Source organism: Tursiops truncatus, chromosome 5 (genome assembly GCF_011762595.2).
Source record: "Tursiops truncatus isolate mTurTru1 chromosome 5, mTurTru1.mat.Y, whole genome shotgun sequence".
Classification (NCBI taxonomy): Eukaryota; Metazoa; Chordata; class Mammalia; order Artiodactyla; family Delphinidae; genus Tursiops; species Tursiops truncatus.
In genome coordinates, this window is record NC_047038.1 from 3,676,105 (window position 1) to 3,689,678 (window position 13,574).

Here is a 13,574-nt window from a genome sequence, read left to right on the forward strand (position 1 = left end):
ATGGGCAGAGGCACTGTCTCTCCGACTGCCACTCGCCCCACCTGCACCCTGGCTGTGCAGAGCCTCAGCCTGGCCGTTCCACAGCCCAGATGAGTGGCGGGCCTGATGGGCCCGCCCCAGAGCCTTGCTTACTGCAGGTTCAAGGGGCACAGCAGCCCCTCCTGGGGCTGGGGCTGCCCTTCCCTGAGGAGCCTGGGGTGGGTCTCAAGCTTCCTGTTGGCACCTTGCAAGTTGTGGGCAAGTCTTCCCTCTCCTTGGGCTCCATAAAGTAGGGGTACTGACCTCTCAGGGTTGTCATGGTGATTAGAAGAGTTCAGGGCCTGGCCGGGGAGAAAGGGCCACCATAGCGACTGTGGATACGACGCACACAGTCCTGTCCTCCCCGCCTTTGTCTCCATGGCATCAGGGACACTTCCCCGGCCTTAGCTGCTGAGAGCTGGTGAGGCTATCCCCACGCTGATGGGTAAAAGGAAAACCAGACGCCAGCCGCTACCTGGCAATGGACTTGTAAAACATGTGATTTTATTTGGAATGATTCTTCTAACTCACATAAACCTTATTTTAGAGTTTTCTTAGATCAGCATACATTTAGTGATACCTGAAGAAGGTTCTAGTTTAATGGAGTAGACAGACACAATCACAATGTATACTTCTTTTTTTCCCCCTTACGTTAGTTGTATATGTGTCTCTCTCTCCCCCACTAAACTAGAACCTTCTTTAGGGACCAATAAAAGTCAACCATGATGCAAACTGTCCTCCTGTCCATCTATCCATCCACCCACCCATCCATCCTTCTATGTATTCATTAGCCATTTTGTTATCCATTCTTCCATTGGGCCATCTGACTATCCATCCTTTCAACCATCCAATTCTCCTCCCACCCATCCTCCCACCCATCCATCTACCCATCCACCCACCCATCCATCCATCCATCCATCCACCCATCCACCCACCCATCCATCCATCCATCCTTCCATCCATCCATCCATCCTCCCACCCATCCATCTACCCATCCACCCACCCATCCATCCATCCTTCCATCCATCCATCCATCCTCCCACCCATCCATCTACCCATCCATCCATCCATCCTTCCTTCCATCCATCCATCCTTCCTTCCATCCATCCATCCTTCCATCCAACCATCCTTCCATCCATCCATCCATCCATCCTTCCATCTATCCATCCATCCTTCCATCCTTCCATCCATCCATCCATCCTTCCATCCATCCACCCATCCATCCATCCATCCATCCATCCATCCTTCCATCCATCCATCCATCCATCCATCCTTCCTTCCTTCCATCCATCCTTCCATCCATCCATCCTTCCTTCCTTCCATCCATCCTTCCATCCATCCATCCTTCCTTCCTTCCATCCATCCATCCATCCTCCCACCCATCCATCTACACATCCATCCATCCATCCATCCATCCTTCCTTCCATCCATCCATCCATCCATCCATCCATCCTTCCATCCATCCATCCATCCTTCCATCCATCCATCCATCCATCCATCCTTCCATCCATCCATCCTTCCATCCTTCCATCCATCCATCCTTCCATCCATCCATCCTTCCTTCCTTCCATCCATCCATCCATCCTTCCATCCAACCATCCTTCCTTCCATCCATCCATCCATCCTTCCATCCATCATCCATCCACCTTTCATTAGTCAACACATAACAGGTGCCCACTCTGGGCTATGCAATCACCCCTCAGGGTGATGTGCCAGGTGAGCTGGCTTCCTGGAGGTACTGTGGCACTGCCCCCAGTGGATACACCATGGCCCCAGGCCCGTGACCATCAAGTTCTACCCTTGAAACTGGAGCGTCCTGCAGGCAGTGATGGCTCCTGACAGTAATGGCAACCTCTTACCTGCGCCCATGATGAGGCCGGGGGCGGTGTCCTTGGTGTGCACAGTGCCTGACACGTAGGGGTTGTCGGCCCAGCGCAGATGCAGGTGCAGGTGGCAGTCCGGCTGCGGAGGGGAGAGAGGGAGCCACGGTCAGCACTTGGGAGGGAGAAGTGACCTGAGAAAAGGTAAGGCCGAGGCTGAATCCACCCCTGTGGCTTTTTGGCCGTGAAGGTAGGGTCAGGAGTGCTTCAGAGGGGTCGGGGGAGGGCAGAAGGAGGCTTGGAGGCTGGCGGCCAGGTGGGCTTCTCCAGTGGAGGGTTCTCCCAGCCTGGGTGCTGGAGGGTGGGCTCCCCAACGTGGCTCCTGAGTGCGGAGCTGGGCTGCAGAACGGGACTCCGGGAGGGAGACTGCACGGTCCATGCCCACGTTCATTCATTCATTCATTCATCCGCCCAGAACATTTACTGGGGGCCTCTTAGGTGACCACGGTAGCCTGGGCATCGGGCGACAGCTGCGGGACACCCCGTAAGCCCTGCGCCCTATGGGAGAGTCAGGGGGTAAGGTAGGCACGCTAGAGCCCAGTTTACTCACGAGCATCAGTGCAACCCTGACGCAGCCCCGGCTGGTGCCCTGGCTGGAGGGGCAGAGACACTGGTTGTAGTAAGACATCCAACGGCAACTCACGTTGCTGTTCCGCTGCCTCTGGGCCGGCACCAGTACTTTACCAGCAACTTGCCAGGGCAGTGGTGGGGCTGGGACCACAGCTGAGGCTGCCTGGTTCCAAAGTCCATGCTCTGAGCCCCGTGGCCGGTCTGGTACTTCCAGGCAAACTGGGCCAGCAGCCCCCAGAACGAGGAAGCACCAGCTGTTTCCTGCCCGGCGCTGCCACACCCCTCATCTGTCTCCACCCCAGCTGCCTGCAGCCCCACCCTCTGTTGAGATGGCAGAGGCCACAGCCAGCTCCCCTGGCTGGGGCTGGGGGATCCTGGGGGAACAGACGAGCTGAGAATGATGTGTCCTCTGGACTGACCTTCCCGAGTCTCCTCTCCCCTGGCCTCGGTGACTCAAGGCCACAATCCCTCTGTCACATCCACAACAGACCACAAGGGCACGGGACAAGGCCCAAGGTCTCCGCACAGCTCCCTCCAGGCCACCGGACATGGCACCGGGCAGTGACCTGCCAGCCATTAGCCGGGGCTGCCCGTCGCCCACACCTCCCGGGTCATTGCAGAGCTCCACTGTCATTGCTGTATTCTACTGGCTACCGAAATCCATCCGAGAGATGTTTTTTCTCTACAGTTTATGTTTCTTTCACACTTGCTTCTGGTCCGTGAACTGAGTATGTTTTACACAGATTATCTGAAGTTAAAAATGGAACCGATCAGTACGTTCGATGTGGATCTGGGTCAGACGCCACCAGGGCCCGATCCAGTGGGCGATGGGCTCTATTTGTCTGCACCAGAGTTTTAATTGTTGCATCACATGCTGTACGGCTCCACTGACAGGAAATGTCTAGTGCAGGGAAATCTATAGAGGCAGGAAGTGGATGAGTGGTTGCTCAGGGCAGGGGGTGGGATGGGAGATGGCGGGGGGTGACTAGAGGGTACAGGGTTTCCTTCTGAGGGGATGAAAATGGTCTAAAATGGACTACAGTGCTGGTTGCACAGCTCGCGAAGATACTAGAAACCACTGAATTGCACACCTAAATGGGTGAATTGTATGGGACGTGACTGGTACCTCAGTCAAGCTACCAAAAACAAACAAAATAAGAGGGGCCAAAATGAGCTGAAAGAGGCCCCTTCTGAAGCAGACTTGGTTGGGCTAGAGACCCTCCCCGGGGCAGCCGGGAGCCCCAGGCTGAAGATGGCAGGGCCCCGTGGCGGGGGGAGCCCGGTCACGGAATCACCGCGGAGGAGAGTCCCCATCCAGGAACACCTAGATTGAACGGGACAAACTTGACCCCCTGTGGAAGGTTAAGCTGTCCCCCCTTCTGGATTTCTCTTGGTCTCTTACAGCTGACAAGCAGGTTGGTGACCTAATACCTGTGGTGACACCCTTCGGCCCCCTCGCCCATCCAACCACCAGGCAGTAACGGGGAGGGCGTGTCCAGGGGGAGGGGTGCCCATGACCTCTCTGAGCAGGGCCAAGTCTCTACCTGCAGAAGGAAGCTCTACGTCAGGAGGAACAGGACCCTCGGCAGGGACGTGGCCCGCCCTCCTGTGTCCCACTGGCATGCTCCCGGGCTGAGAAGGTCCGGCCCAGGCATGGCCCCGCTCTGGTGCCCCAGAGGTCCCGGGGGGCCAGGCGGGGCCTGGAGCGGCCAAGCTTCTGGGCTGGTCTCCCCAGGCTGCAACCGGCCTTTTCCACATTCCCTGATGCGCTGTGCACACAATATCCCTGTCTCTGCGTGCAGTGAACAGAGGAAGCCTGAGGCCGTGGCTCATAGAACCTGGCTGCCCCTCCCGCTCCCCAGCCCACTGCTGCTCTGTCCTGACTGCCGGTCGCCTGTTGGAGCTAGAAGTGGAACACTCCTCAGGGTTCCCTGCGGTCGGCAGTGGCCCACAGACAGAGCTGCAGTCCCCTTTGGCGCCGTGGAGGGCCACACAGATGCCTTCCAGCCGGTCCTGGAGCTGTAGCGGGTGCTCTGCTGGTATCTGACAAGCGGACGCAAGGCCCAGCCCACTGAGCTGAGCTGATAAAGGGCTTGGAAGGCCAGGCAGGGCTGGAGAGGCCGACCCCCAGGGCGCTGGGCACCTGCACACGTGATGGGATGGGAAGCATCGTGTGCCAGGCTGCTCTCGGGGTGTACAGTCAGACACGGCAGGGTCCCCCGAGGACACCCAGGCCAAGGGTGGGAAGACCTCAAGCACAGGCTGGCGCCCGGGGAGTCGGTGCTGAATGCCTCGTCCTGGTGGGGTGGCCCGGGTACCTGCAGCGCTTGGGTGGATGTGACGTGGACCGAGCTGGGAGGCCCACACCGTCCCAAGGCTCCCCCTTCTCGGCCCCTCTACACGCAGGGGCCGGCTGGTGCTCTCAAGGGGCGTGTGGCAAAGACTGCTGGAGGGCCACACCGCCAGCCGCCCCTGCCGGACGCCCCACTGCTCGGCTCAGCCTGGAAGCTGAGAAGCGTTACCACGGGCAGCAACACGAATGGGTTTTCCTTCTGAGTCCAGATGTCAACAGATGCAAAACCGTCTTCCAAGGGCCATTTCTCACCCTAAAACAGGTCTGATCCACACTCATCTATTCCCTGTCACTGGCAGGAAAGCTCCCCAGCCAGAGAGCTGGTCAAATGGCCTGGGAAAACCTTCACGACCCAGAGTTAAGAGAAAAATGGAAGACTCAGAAATCACACACGTGTCAGGATCCCACAGAGGACTTTTGAACGTGACTGTGAGCCGAAGGATGGACCAGAAAAATGCCCGAGGACCATTACTTCTGGGTGACGCGGTTACAGGTGTAACTTATACCCCTTTCTGTACATTTCTGCTTTTTCCAAGTATTTGGCAATAAGCAGGAATCACATTTCTGATGAGAAATAAACCCTCAAGTGTAGCTTGCCCTGTGCAGTTGGAGGCCGCGTGGCTGAGTGGACACGGAGAAGAAACCCAGGAGAAGGGCCACGCTGGCCCAGCCCCCCACCCGCGGCTGCCAGGTCTGCGCACACAGCGTGCTGGGCCTCGGAGCCAAGGCTGGGATCGATTTCTGGCTTTTGTGCCCAGCTGGCTGTCCCGATACTTGTCCTCTGTCCACTGTGCTCGTCGGGCTCTCTGCGTGCCTGCCTGCAGCCACGCGCTTACCAGCTGACCCCTACTTTTATTATTTCAAGGCCGGGACATAAATCTTGAAAGGTTATCTCCTCGCTGAGCTGCATAATTGGAGACAAGAATCTATTCTTAGCGAGAACTTGCTCTGACAGATTAACATGGCTTAACTTTGTCGATGATGATACAAAAATCAGCCCTTTCACAGCAATTTTTTTCTCAGAAGGGCTTTTACAAGGGGCAGGTGATTAATTCTCCCCGGTGGTCGACAGGTGTTATTATCCCGTTATAAGCGGGAGGGGGGCTTGCGTAGCGGCCGAGCGCAGGCCCCTGGTCGGTGAGGTCAGGGCGCGAGGGACTGACACTGCCCAGGCCGAGGCTCTGCCCGGAGAGCACAGAGCCCCACCCCGGCCCTGGCGGGTGGTCAGTGGCTGTCCAGGCAGGGTGCCTACCATCTTCAGGGGCCCTGCAGAGATCCAGGCAGATCTCAGGAGGGCGGGATTGTTTGCTGTTTAGTGTGCTGATATATTCCCAACACCCAGAACAGTGCCTTGCACATAGTAGGTCCCCTTACGTGTTTGTTGAATGACTATCCCTGTGAAATAGGCACTGTTATCCTTTCAGTTACAGACGCACAGCAATGGATGGGGGTCCTTGGCTGTGAGGGCCTTCCCGTTGAAGCCAGGGGACATCTAGACAGGGTTTTCACGTGTCAGTAGGAGTTTACTGAATAAGAAGAAAAGGGCATTCCAGCCCTCTCCACCCCCAAGGCAGTGAAGACACTGGGGCAGCCTATACTCCTATTCATGTAGAAAGGCACCCTTGGAATAGCTGGACTGGCTTAGGGCTCATGACATTTGGGCTGTGTCCTGGCTCCCCCTCACTTATCCAGCCCCCCCACTTCCACAGAGTGTACTTCCTGGCCCTTGACATTGGCCAACAGGGCTTAACAGATGCACAAGCAGGCTTGCAGTGTTCTTGCAATGTTTCTGCTCACTCTCTTGCACCTCTGCTGTTGCCTGAGAACGTGCATGGGCTGGTCCCAGAAGGAGGATACTAGATCCCTTCCTAAATCGACCAACCCCCAGGTGCATGAACGAGCCCAGCCTCTCACAGATCTCGAGAAGAGTGATTGCTGTTTGGGGCGGCTTGTTACACAGCACTGTTGTGGCAGGAGCTGACTGATACACTCCCCTCTCTGACTTCCAGTTAACTCTTCTGTAAAGCAAGGAGTTCCATGTGGCCCTCTCCACCACACCCAGAGAAATAGGTGGTTCATGTCTCCCAGATGGTCCTTCTCAGACATCAGCATCTCTGACCCCTGGGTCCTGAGGTAACGTCTAGTGCCCACCCCGGGGAAGGTGTATGCAGTGAGCAGGGCACTTACAGGCTTGCAGTTGGTTGGCTTCCCGTTCATGTCCGTGCTGGGAGGCCTCAGGTAATCCCAGTCTCGGCCCTTGCTGTAGGTGATAAGCGTCACCACCTTCCCGTCGACTTTTTGGTTCGCCAGAAAGACTCCTTTCACCCCTCGGACCTGGGACAGAAGTACAAGAAGGATGGCAAAAGCCTGCCCAGCCCCTTGCTAAGAGCTCTGTGTGCACGGCCTCACTTCACCCCAAGAACAGCCCAGAGCTGAAGCTGGCTATACACCCTGGAGGCAAGTGGGTCTGCGGGGGAAAAGGGACCAGAGACGCTGGCCTGAGCTTTGACTGGGAGCAGGTACCGTCTGACCCCAAATTCCGAGTGCATTTCACAACACTGAGCTGTCCTCCCAGGTCCAGACCCTGGCTGTCGGACGGCAAGCAGAGCCCTGGTCCCCGAGGTGCCTGTGCATTTCGGTCACGCTGTCTTTAGCCGGAGCTCCTGATTCAGAGCCCTAGCCCCTCGCCTCCCTCCCAGTGGACCCACAGGGCCTGGACCCATGGAGTCGCTCTGGGCTTTCATCCGGGGACTGCCTCAGCTCAGCCCCACACGCAGATGCCACACGCAGATGCCAGACTGTGAGGACAGAGTCTGTGCCGGCCCCAGCCTGCCCTGGATGGGGCTCGAGGTTCCCTGTGCCCCCTTTCTCAGGGTTTCTTGAGGGGCCCAGGGCAGTGACCACACACATCCCATAATCGGTTACTGAGTTCGCGCACAAGAAAGGGTCAGCTATCAGCAATTCCCAATTGTTCAACCTCCTGGTTCCACAGAAATGAACTTTTTCGGCAAGTTCCTTGGGCACGGAAGACTTGGACCCAGTCACCGAGGCCCGCTGGTGCGGCCGGAGCTCCTCGGAGCCCCCGTGAGCCCGAAGCAGCTTTTGCTGCTCTGTAAAGAGCAGGAAGCCAAGGCAGCTGAGGCTGCGTTGTGGGATTTACCTGAAGTTCCACGGCCAAGTGGGATGCTTAGGGTGAGAGTCATAATATACAGTTGTTAAGTGCCTTCTACGTGGCGGGCGAGGGAGTTAATGTACCGTCTCATTAAATTCTCAGACCCCAGGAGGTTGGTGCTTTCCTAAGCCTCAATGCCAAGTGTCTGACAGGTGGGGAGCAGGCCAGGGCGGATCCCAGAGGTTCGGACGCTCAGTGAACTGTGTATGAACCTCCTGTGGCCGCTACAACAGGTAACAGGCAGAGGGGCTTAAACTACACACGTTGATCACGCTACAGCTCTGGAGGCCGGAAGTCCAACGCGGGTCCCATCGGGCTGAAAGCAACTGGAGTCTCCGGGGGAGACGCGTGTCCTTGTCTTTCCCCGTGTCTGGGGTGCTGGGGTGCTTGGTTTGTGGCCCCTCCTGCTTCTTCAAAGCCAGCGGTACAGCATCTCCCTGGCCATTCTTCCACGATTCTGTGTGTTTTTCTGCCCTTCCTTCCACATGTGAGGACCCTAGAGATTGCAGTGGGCCCCATGGAGAATTCTGGAAAATCTTCCCATCTGCCGATTGCTATAACCTCAATCCCCCTTTGCCTGTGTCTTCTGCTAGGATGCTTCTCTCTGGGCTGGAAACCAGGGGTCTGGCCCTCACCTCCACAGACGAGGACTAGGGGATGGTCCTTCTGGGGGACAGCCCCAGGGGCAGGAGGACCGCAGCCCCTCCTCTCACTCATGGTGACATCACTCTGTCTCTGGCTCACCTGAGGCATCCCCACGGGGCGGGCATCTGGCCTGCTGGGTGCTGAGTCTAGATGCCTCCCCTCATGTCCTAGGGGCAGACACGTTGCTGATTTGCCCAGTGATGGCTTGCTTTATTTGGAAAGCGCTCTTTTATATCCCGACTGGTCTCCGTGAAAACACTCAGCAGTAAATAACACAGACCCTCCCATCCCAGAAGAGGTAGCAACAGGCCGCGTTTCCCTGGGGAGGGTGTGATCAGCTGAGCACTGGCTTCCGGCATGGATGTGCCCACGTCACATAACCGCCCCCGTCGTGGCTGTGCTCGCTTCCTGGGGGCTGCCGTGACAAAAGCGTCACAAACTGGTGGCGGGGGGGGGGGGGGGAGGGGGGGCGGGGAGGGCTTAAAACAACAGAAATTTGTTCTCTCACAGTCTGGAGGTCAGAGGTCCAAAACCAAGGCGTTGGCAGGGCTGCCCTCCCTCTGGTCTCTCAGGGAGGATCCTTCCTCGTGTCTTCCAGCTTCAAGGGGTTGCAGGTGTTCCTGGGCTGTGGCCACATCACCCCACTCTCTGCTCCGTCTCACAGGGCCCTCTTTCCTGTGTGTCTGCGTCTCCTCTTCTGATCCTTACCAGGACGCTTGTCATTGGTTTAGGGTCCAGCATGAGCTCATCTCAAGATCCTTCAGTTAATGACAGCTGCAAAGATCCTTTTTCCAAATAAACTCACGGTCACAGGTTCCAGGGATTCGCTGTGGCTGTAGCTTTCGGGGGCCCCCGTTCAGCCCACTACAGTGACCGTCTCCCAGCTGTGGCCAGGGTTCCTCAGGGTCAGGGCACGAGACTGGAAGCCCCCTCAACCCCCTTCCTCACCCAAGCTCCAACACAAAGAGGCCCTCAGAAAAGGGGTGCCACCTTGTCTGGAACCAGGACTCATCCTGCAGAGGTCAGAGCTCACAGGCCCTTGAAAGCCCAGGCCTCTCGGGTCAGTATTTGCCCGTGACGTCTGGGATAAGACATTTTTCCTGGATCTGACATCGGATGAACGATAACCATGACAGTAATGGAATTGGGGCATGTGTAGAACCTCTAGGCCAGGCCCTTCCCATGCACTATCTCAAATCCACAGAAAAGGCACCTGCAGTGAAAACTGTCGAGAGCCTGCCGAGCACTGAGTTGGCACCAGGTGCTGCTGTATGTGTTTAACGGAAACGGAGGCCTCGAATTCACACAGCAACCCTCTGAGGAAGGTACTACTGTCGTCCTCATTTCACAATGGGGACACTGAAGCACAGAGTGGTTAAGTAATGTGCCTAAGGTCACACAGCAAACACATACCAGAACTGGGATTTGAACCCCGGCAGTGGGGCTCCGGAGTTGTGCTTGTAACCACTACCTGTGATCCCCATTAAGTGGATTTCAGAGAAGCACAGTCACTTGCGAGGGGGCCCAGCTTTGGATCTGACCACTGTGAACTCCCTCCCATCCCCACGGCCTCTCACTGCCTGGTCTTTGGCGTGAATCACTGTTCCCTGGCTCCTCAGCTGGCTAACTTCTGCTCAGCCTCAATTCGGTCTGCACCCCTTCCTCCAGGAAGTACTCCCTGACTTCCACCCTGGGCTGGCCGACTGCCCCTCATGGTGTCTTCTAGAGGCTGACACACCAGGTGGGAGCTGGTCTTCCTGTAGAGTCCAGAGCCCCGTGAGAGGTGGTCTGCTCCTCCCTGTGTCCCGGGGGTAGGGCCTGGAGCCTGGTGTGCGGTACAGGGGGTACCGGGTATCCGCAGTGGGCCGTGGACGTTCCCGCCCGAGGTGCCCTCCTTACGTGTCGATTACACGCCTGTCCTGTGCGTAACTTTCAGCAAGCAGCAGTGAGCCCCAGGCTGTCCAGCTCGGGAAGTAAACCCTGACAAATGGGCTCTCATTGCAAACAAATGATTACATTCATTACTCCCTCGGTTCTGCTCAGCTGTTGACAACTCAAGGAGGAAGGCTGCAGCCCTGGCTCTGTCCAGGAGGACGCCTCCCACCCGGGTTGACACGCACTGATGCCCAAGGCTCAGCTCGCCACCCACGGGACACCCTCCCCAGCTCCGCAGGGACAGCAGAGCCTGGCAGGACCGCCACCGGCGTTTACTACGAGAACACGCGGCCCCTGCAGGTAAGCCCACTGGCTGGGGGCTCCCTGAGGGCAGGGCATGAGGGAGGAATTTAAGGGTGAATGACCTACCGAGGGAGTGCTGGCCAGGAGGATGGATGGAGCTTGGACCGACAGACCTGGGCCACTTCTGGTTTTTCGCTGACTTCTGGTCTACCTGGGCAGGTGGCTTGCCCTGTCTGAGCCTCGGGTTCCTTACCTGTAAAGCGGCTGAGGGACCCCCTCCCCGGCTCTGGTGTGGACAAGAACAGAGGAGGTGACCGTGAAAGGCCAGGTCCAGGCTGGGCCCACCGTGGGTGAGGGATTGACATTCACAGAATCCAAGTACAGGACGGTGCGTGGGTGTTTTCTCGCGGGAGGGAGCCCGGCGTGGGAGCCGGAAGCCCCAGTTCGGAGCCTCTGATCCGCCCCTCGGTGTCACGTGACAAGAGCAAGCGGCTTAAATGGGACACAGATAGGGGTGGGGCCCCAGGGAGGGCACAGGGAGGTCTGAGGACTGCAGGCGGGGAGGCCTCAACCCCCAGCCTCAGAGAGAGGAGCTGCAGGGCCAAGCGAGAGACAGAGGGAGCAAGAGACAGCCAGACGGACATGGGATACACAGAGGGGAGGGACAAGGAGACCAGGGCTGGGGCCGGGGAGGCCGCGAGGCCGGAGATGGACAGGGGAGGGTCCCAGCTTCTGTCACCTGCCTGTTTCATGCAGTGGCGTTCAGGGCAGGAGCCCTGAACAGATAACAGATGGTGATCGAGTCGATGATGGGGACCACAACCTGGACCCCAACTCAGCAGAATGTTATCCCCCCCAAATTCCATTCTTCTCATTAGCAGACCTGTATCACACGGTGCTCCATTACTGTTACTTGAATTTCATCAGAAAGAGCAAGTTTTCTCTCCTGTTCTAAAAGTACCGCGTAGTACCCTTTTGACCGGCGAAGCCTAAAATATTTGCCCCTTGACAGAATTTTGGGAGGTCCCCGGGTTGGAGCAGTGGAGGTGGGGAGGGGAGGGAAGCCGGGGGAGGGGGGGGAAGCCGGGACAGGGGTGCCACCTGGCCCACCACAGCCCGCACTGAGGATCCCACCTCGAGGATGTCGATGACCACGCTCTCCTCCGCCTGCCGCGAGCTGCGCACGTCCCCCAGCACCAGCGAGTAGCGTACGCCGCGCGGGTCCGACTGGTAGAGGTTGTAGGTGTCGGTCTGGTACCACTCCTGCACGGCCACGAACACCTGGCTCTCGTCTGTGCTGATGACCTGCAGATCCTGGGGACGGCGGGGGAGCCGGGGTCAGAGGCGGGCTGGGGGCCCACGCGGGAGAGGGAAGCTGGCCTGGGGGGGAGGGGGAATGGGGGGAGGGGTGAGCAGGCCTGGGGGGCGGGGCAGGCCTCAGGCCTGGCGGGGGTGAGGGGCTTGGCCACACCCCTCTTGGAGTCAGGCTGACCTAGATTCTCATCCTGGCTCTGCCCTCTCAGCTCTATGACCTTGGCCAAGTCCCTTTACCTCCCTGGGCCTCCGTTTTCTCACCTCCGAAATGGGGATGACGTTCCCACCCTCTACACTGGGTGGGGCGCAGTGACACCTCCTCCCATCTGCCCCTGCAGCGAGGAGGGGGAGCTTTGCTCCACGCACCCCCAGACCGTCAGAATGCAGCCCAGACCATCACCTCTGGGAGGCGCGGAGGCGTCTCCTCCCGGGCCCCTCCCCCTCCCATCCCGAGGATCAAGCCCGTCATCTGTCCGTTCATTCATTCAACACGTATTCATTAAGAGCCTACTGTGTGCCAGGCACTGTTCTAGGCCCAGGGCTACACCAGGGAGCCCCGCTGGCCTCTGCCCTCTGGGAACGTACACTGGTGGGAGGGATGGATTAATTCACTCCAGACTCACGCCCAGGACTGCATCACCGGCCTGCTACGGGAGCTGCCCTTTGCCCACAGCTCCCCCTGGCCAGGCCACCGTCACCCCTGGCCCCCGCCAGGCACACAGCCAACAAGGCCCCCTCCCCCAGGGCACTGGGCTGCCCAGGGCCCTATGGGAGCCGAGGGCGGGCGCCTGGCCAGTAGGCAGGAAGGGGGCTGGCCTGAGCAGCCAAGGCCAAGGCCCCGAGCCTGGGTTCCACCTGGACCAGAAGGTCGGGCAGCTCCTGAGTGGGCCGGGCAGCCGTCCGGGGTGTCAGCGCCAGATTTTACAATTCAGAATTAAAAAAAAAAAAAAAAAAATGAATAAAAAGGAAGAAGAAGAAACCCAGGGCTAACCCTAGTTTCTCGTTTTCCTTTTCATTCCCAGCCGGCACCAACTACTGCGTGGGAGGCGCGTGAAAAGGCATCCGAACAGGCCCATTTCAAAGCCATAAGGAGCTCTTCTGCAGCCCCTACTGTTTGCCTTCTATCACTCCGAGACTTTTATTGCCCCTCTGGCAGTAGAGCTGCCAAGATCCAGGAGCTGAGGATGGATGGCGGAGGGAGGGGGCTGGCTACCACCCTCCGTCCCGCCCACTGCAGGTGGCGCAGTTTGGGGGTACACTTCCTTTTGCATTTCTCACCTGATGTTAGGGCACAGAGACAGGAAATGTTTCTCTTTCTCTAATAGCAGATGGGGTCCCTATTCTGTGCAGCCAAGCAAGACCTTCGATCGTGAGAAGAAGAGGCCGCCTGGGCAGGGCACAGGCTGGTGAAGGCCCCTTCCCCTCCTGCCTGCGCCCACCCACC

The 13,574-nt window shown here is 58.1% G+C and overlaps 1 protein-coding gene across 1 annotated transcript in view; it reads right to left on the reverse strand.

The window, feature by feature from the left end:
* The window catches only part of SORCS2 (sortilin related VPS10 domain containing receptor 2), a 474,224-nt gene that overhangs the window by 45,458 nt on the left and 415,192 nt on the right, over window positions 1-13,574 (reverse strand). Inside the window, exons 9-11 of the mRNA XM_073804818.1 lie at window positions 11,951-12,130; window positions 7,009-7,155; window positions 1,878-1,980 (exon numbers count right to left, since the gene is read on the reverse strand). Coding sequence (XP_073660919.1) covers window positions 1,878-1,980; window positions 7,009-7,155; window positions 11,951-12,130 — 430 coding nt within the window. The remainder of the gene's footprint in view (window positions 1-1,877; window positions 1,981-7,008; window positions 7,156-11,950; window positions 12,131-13,574) is intronic.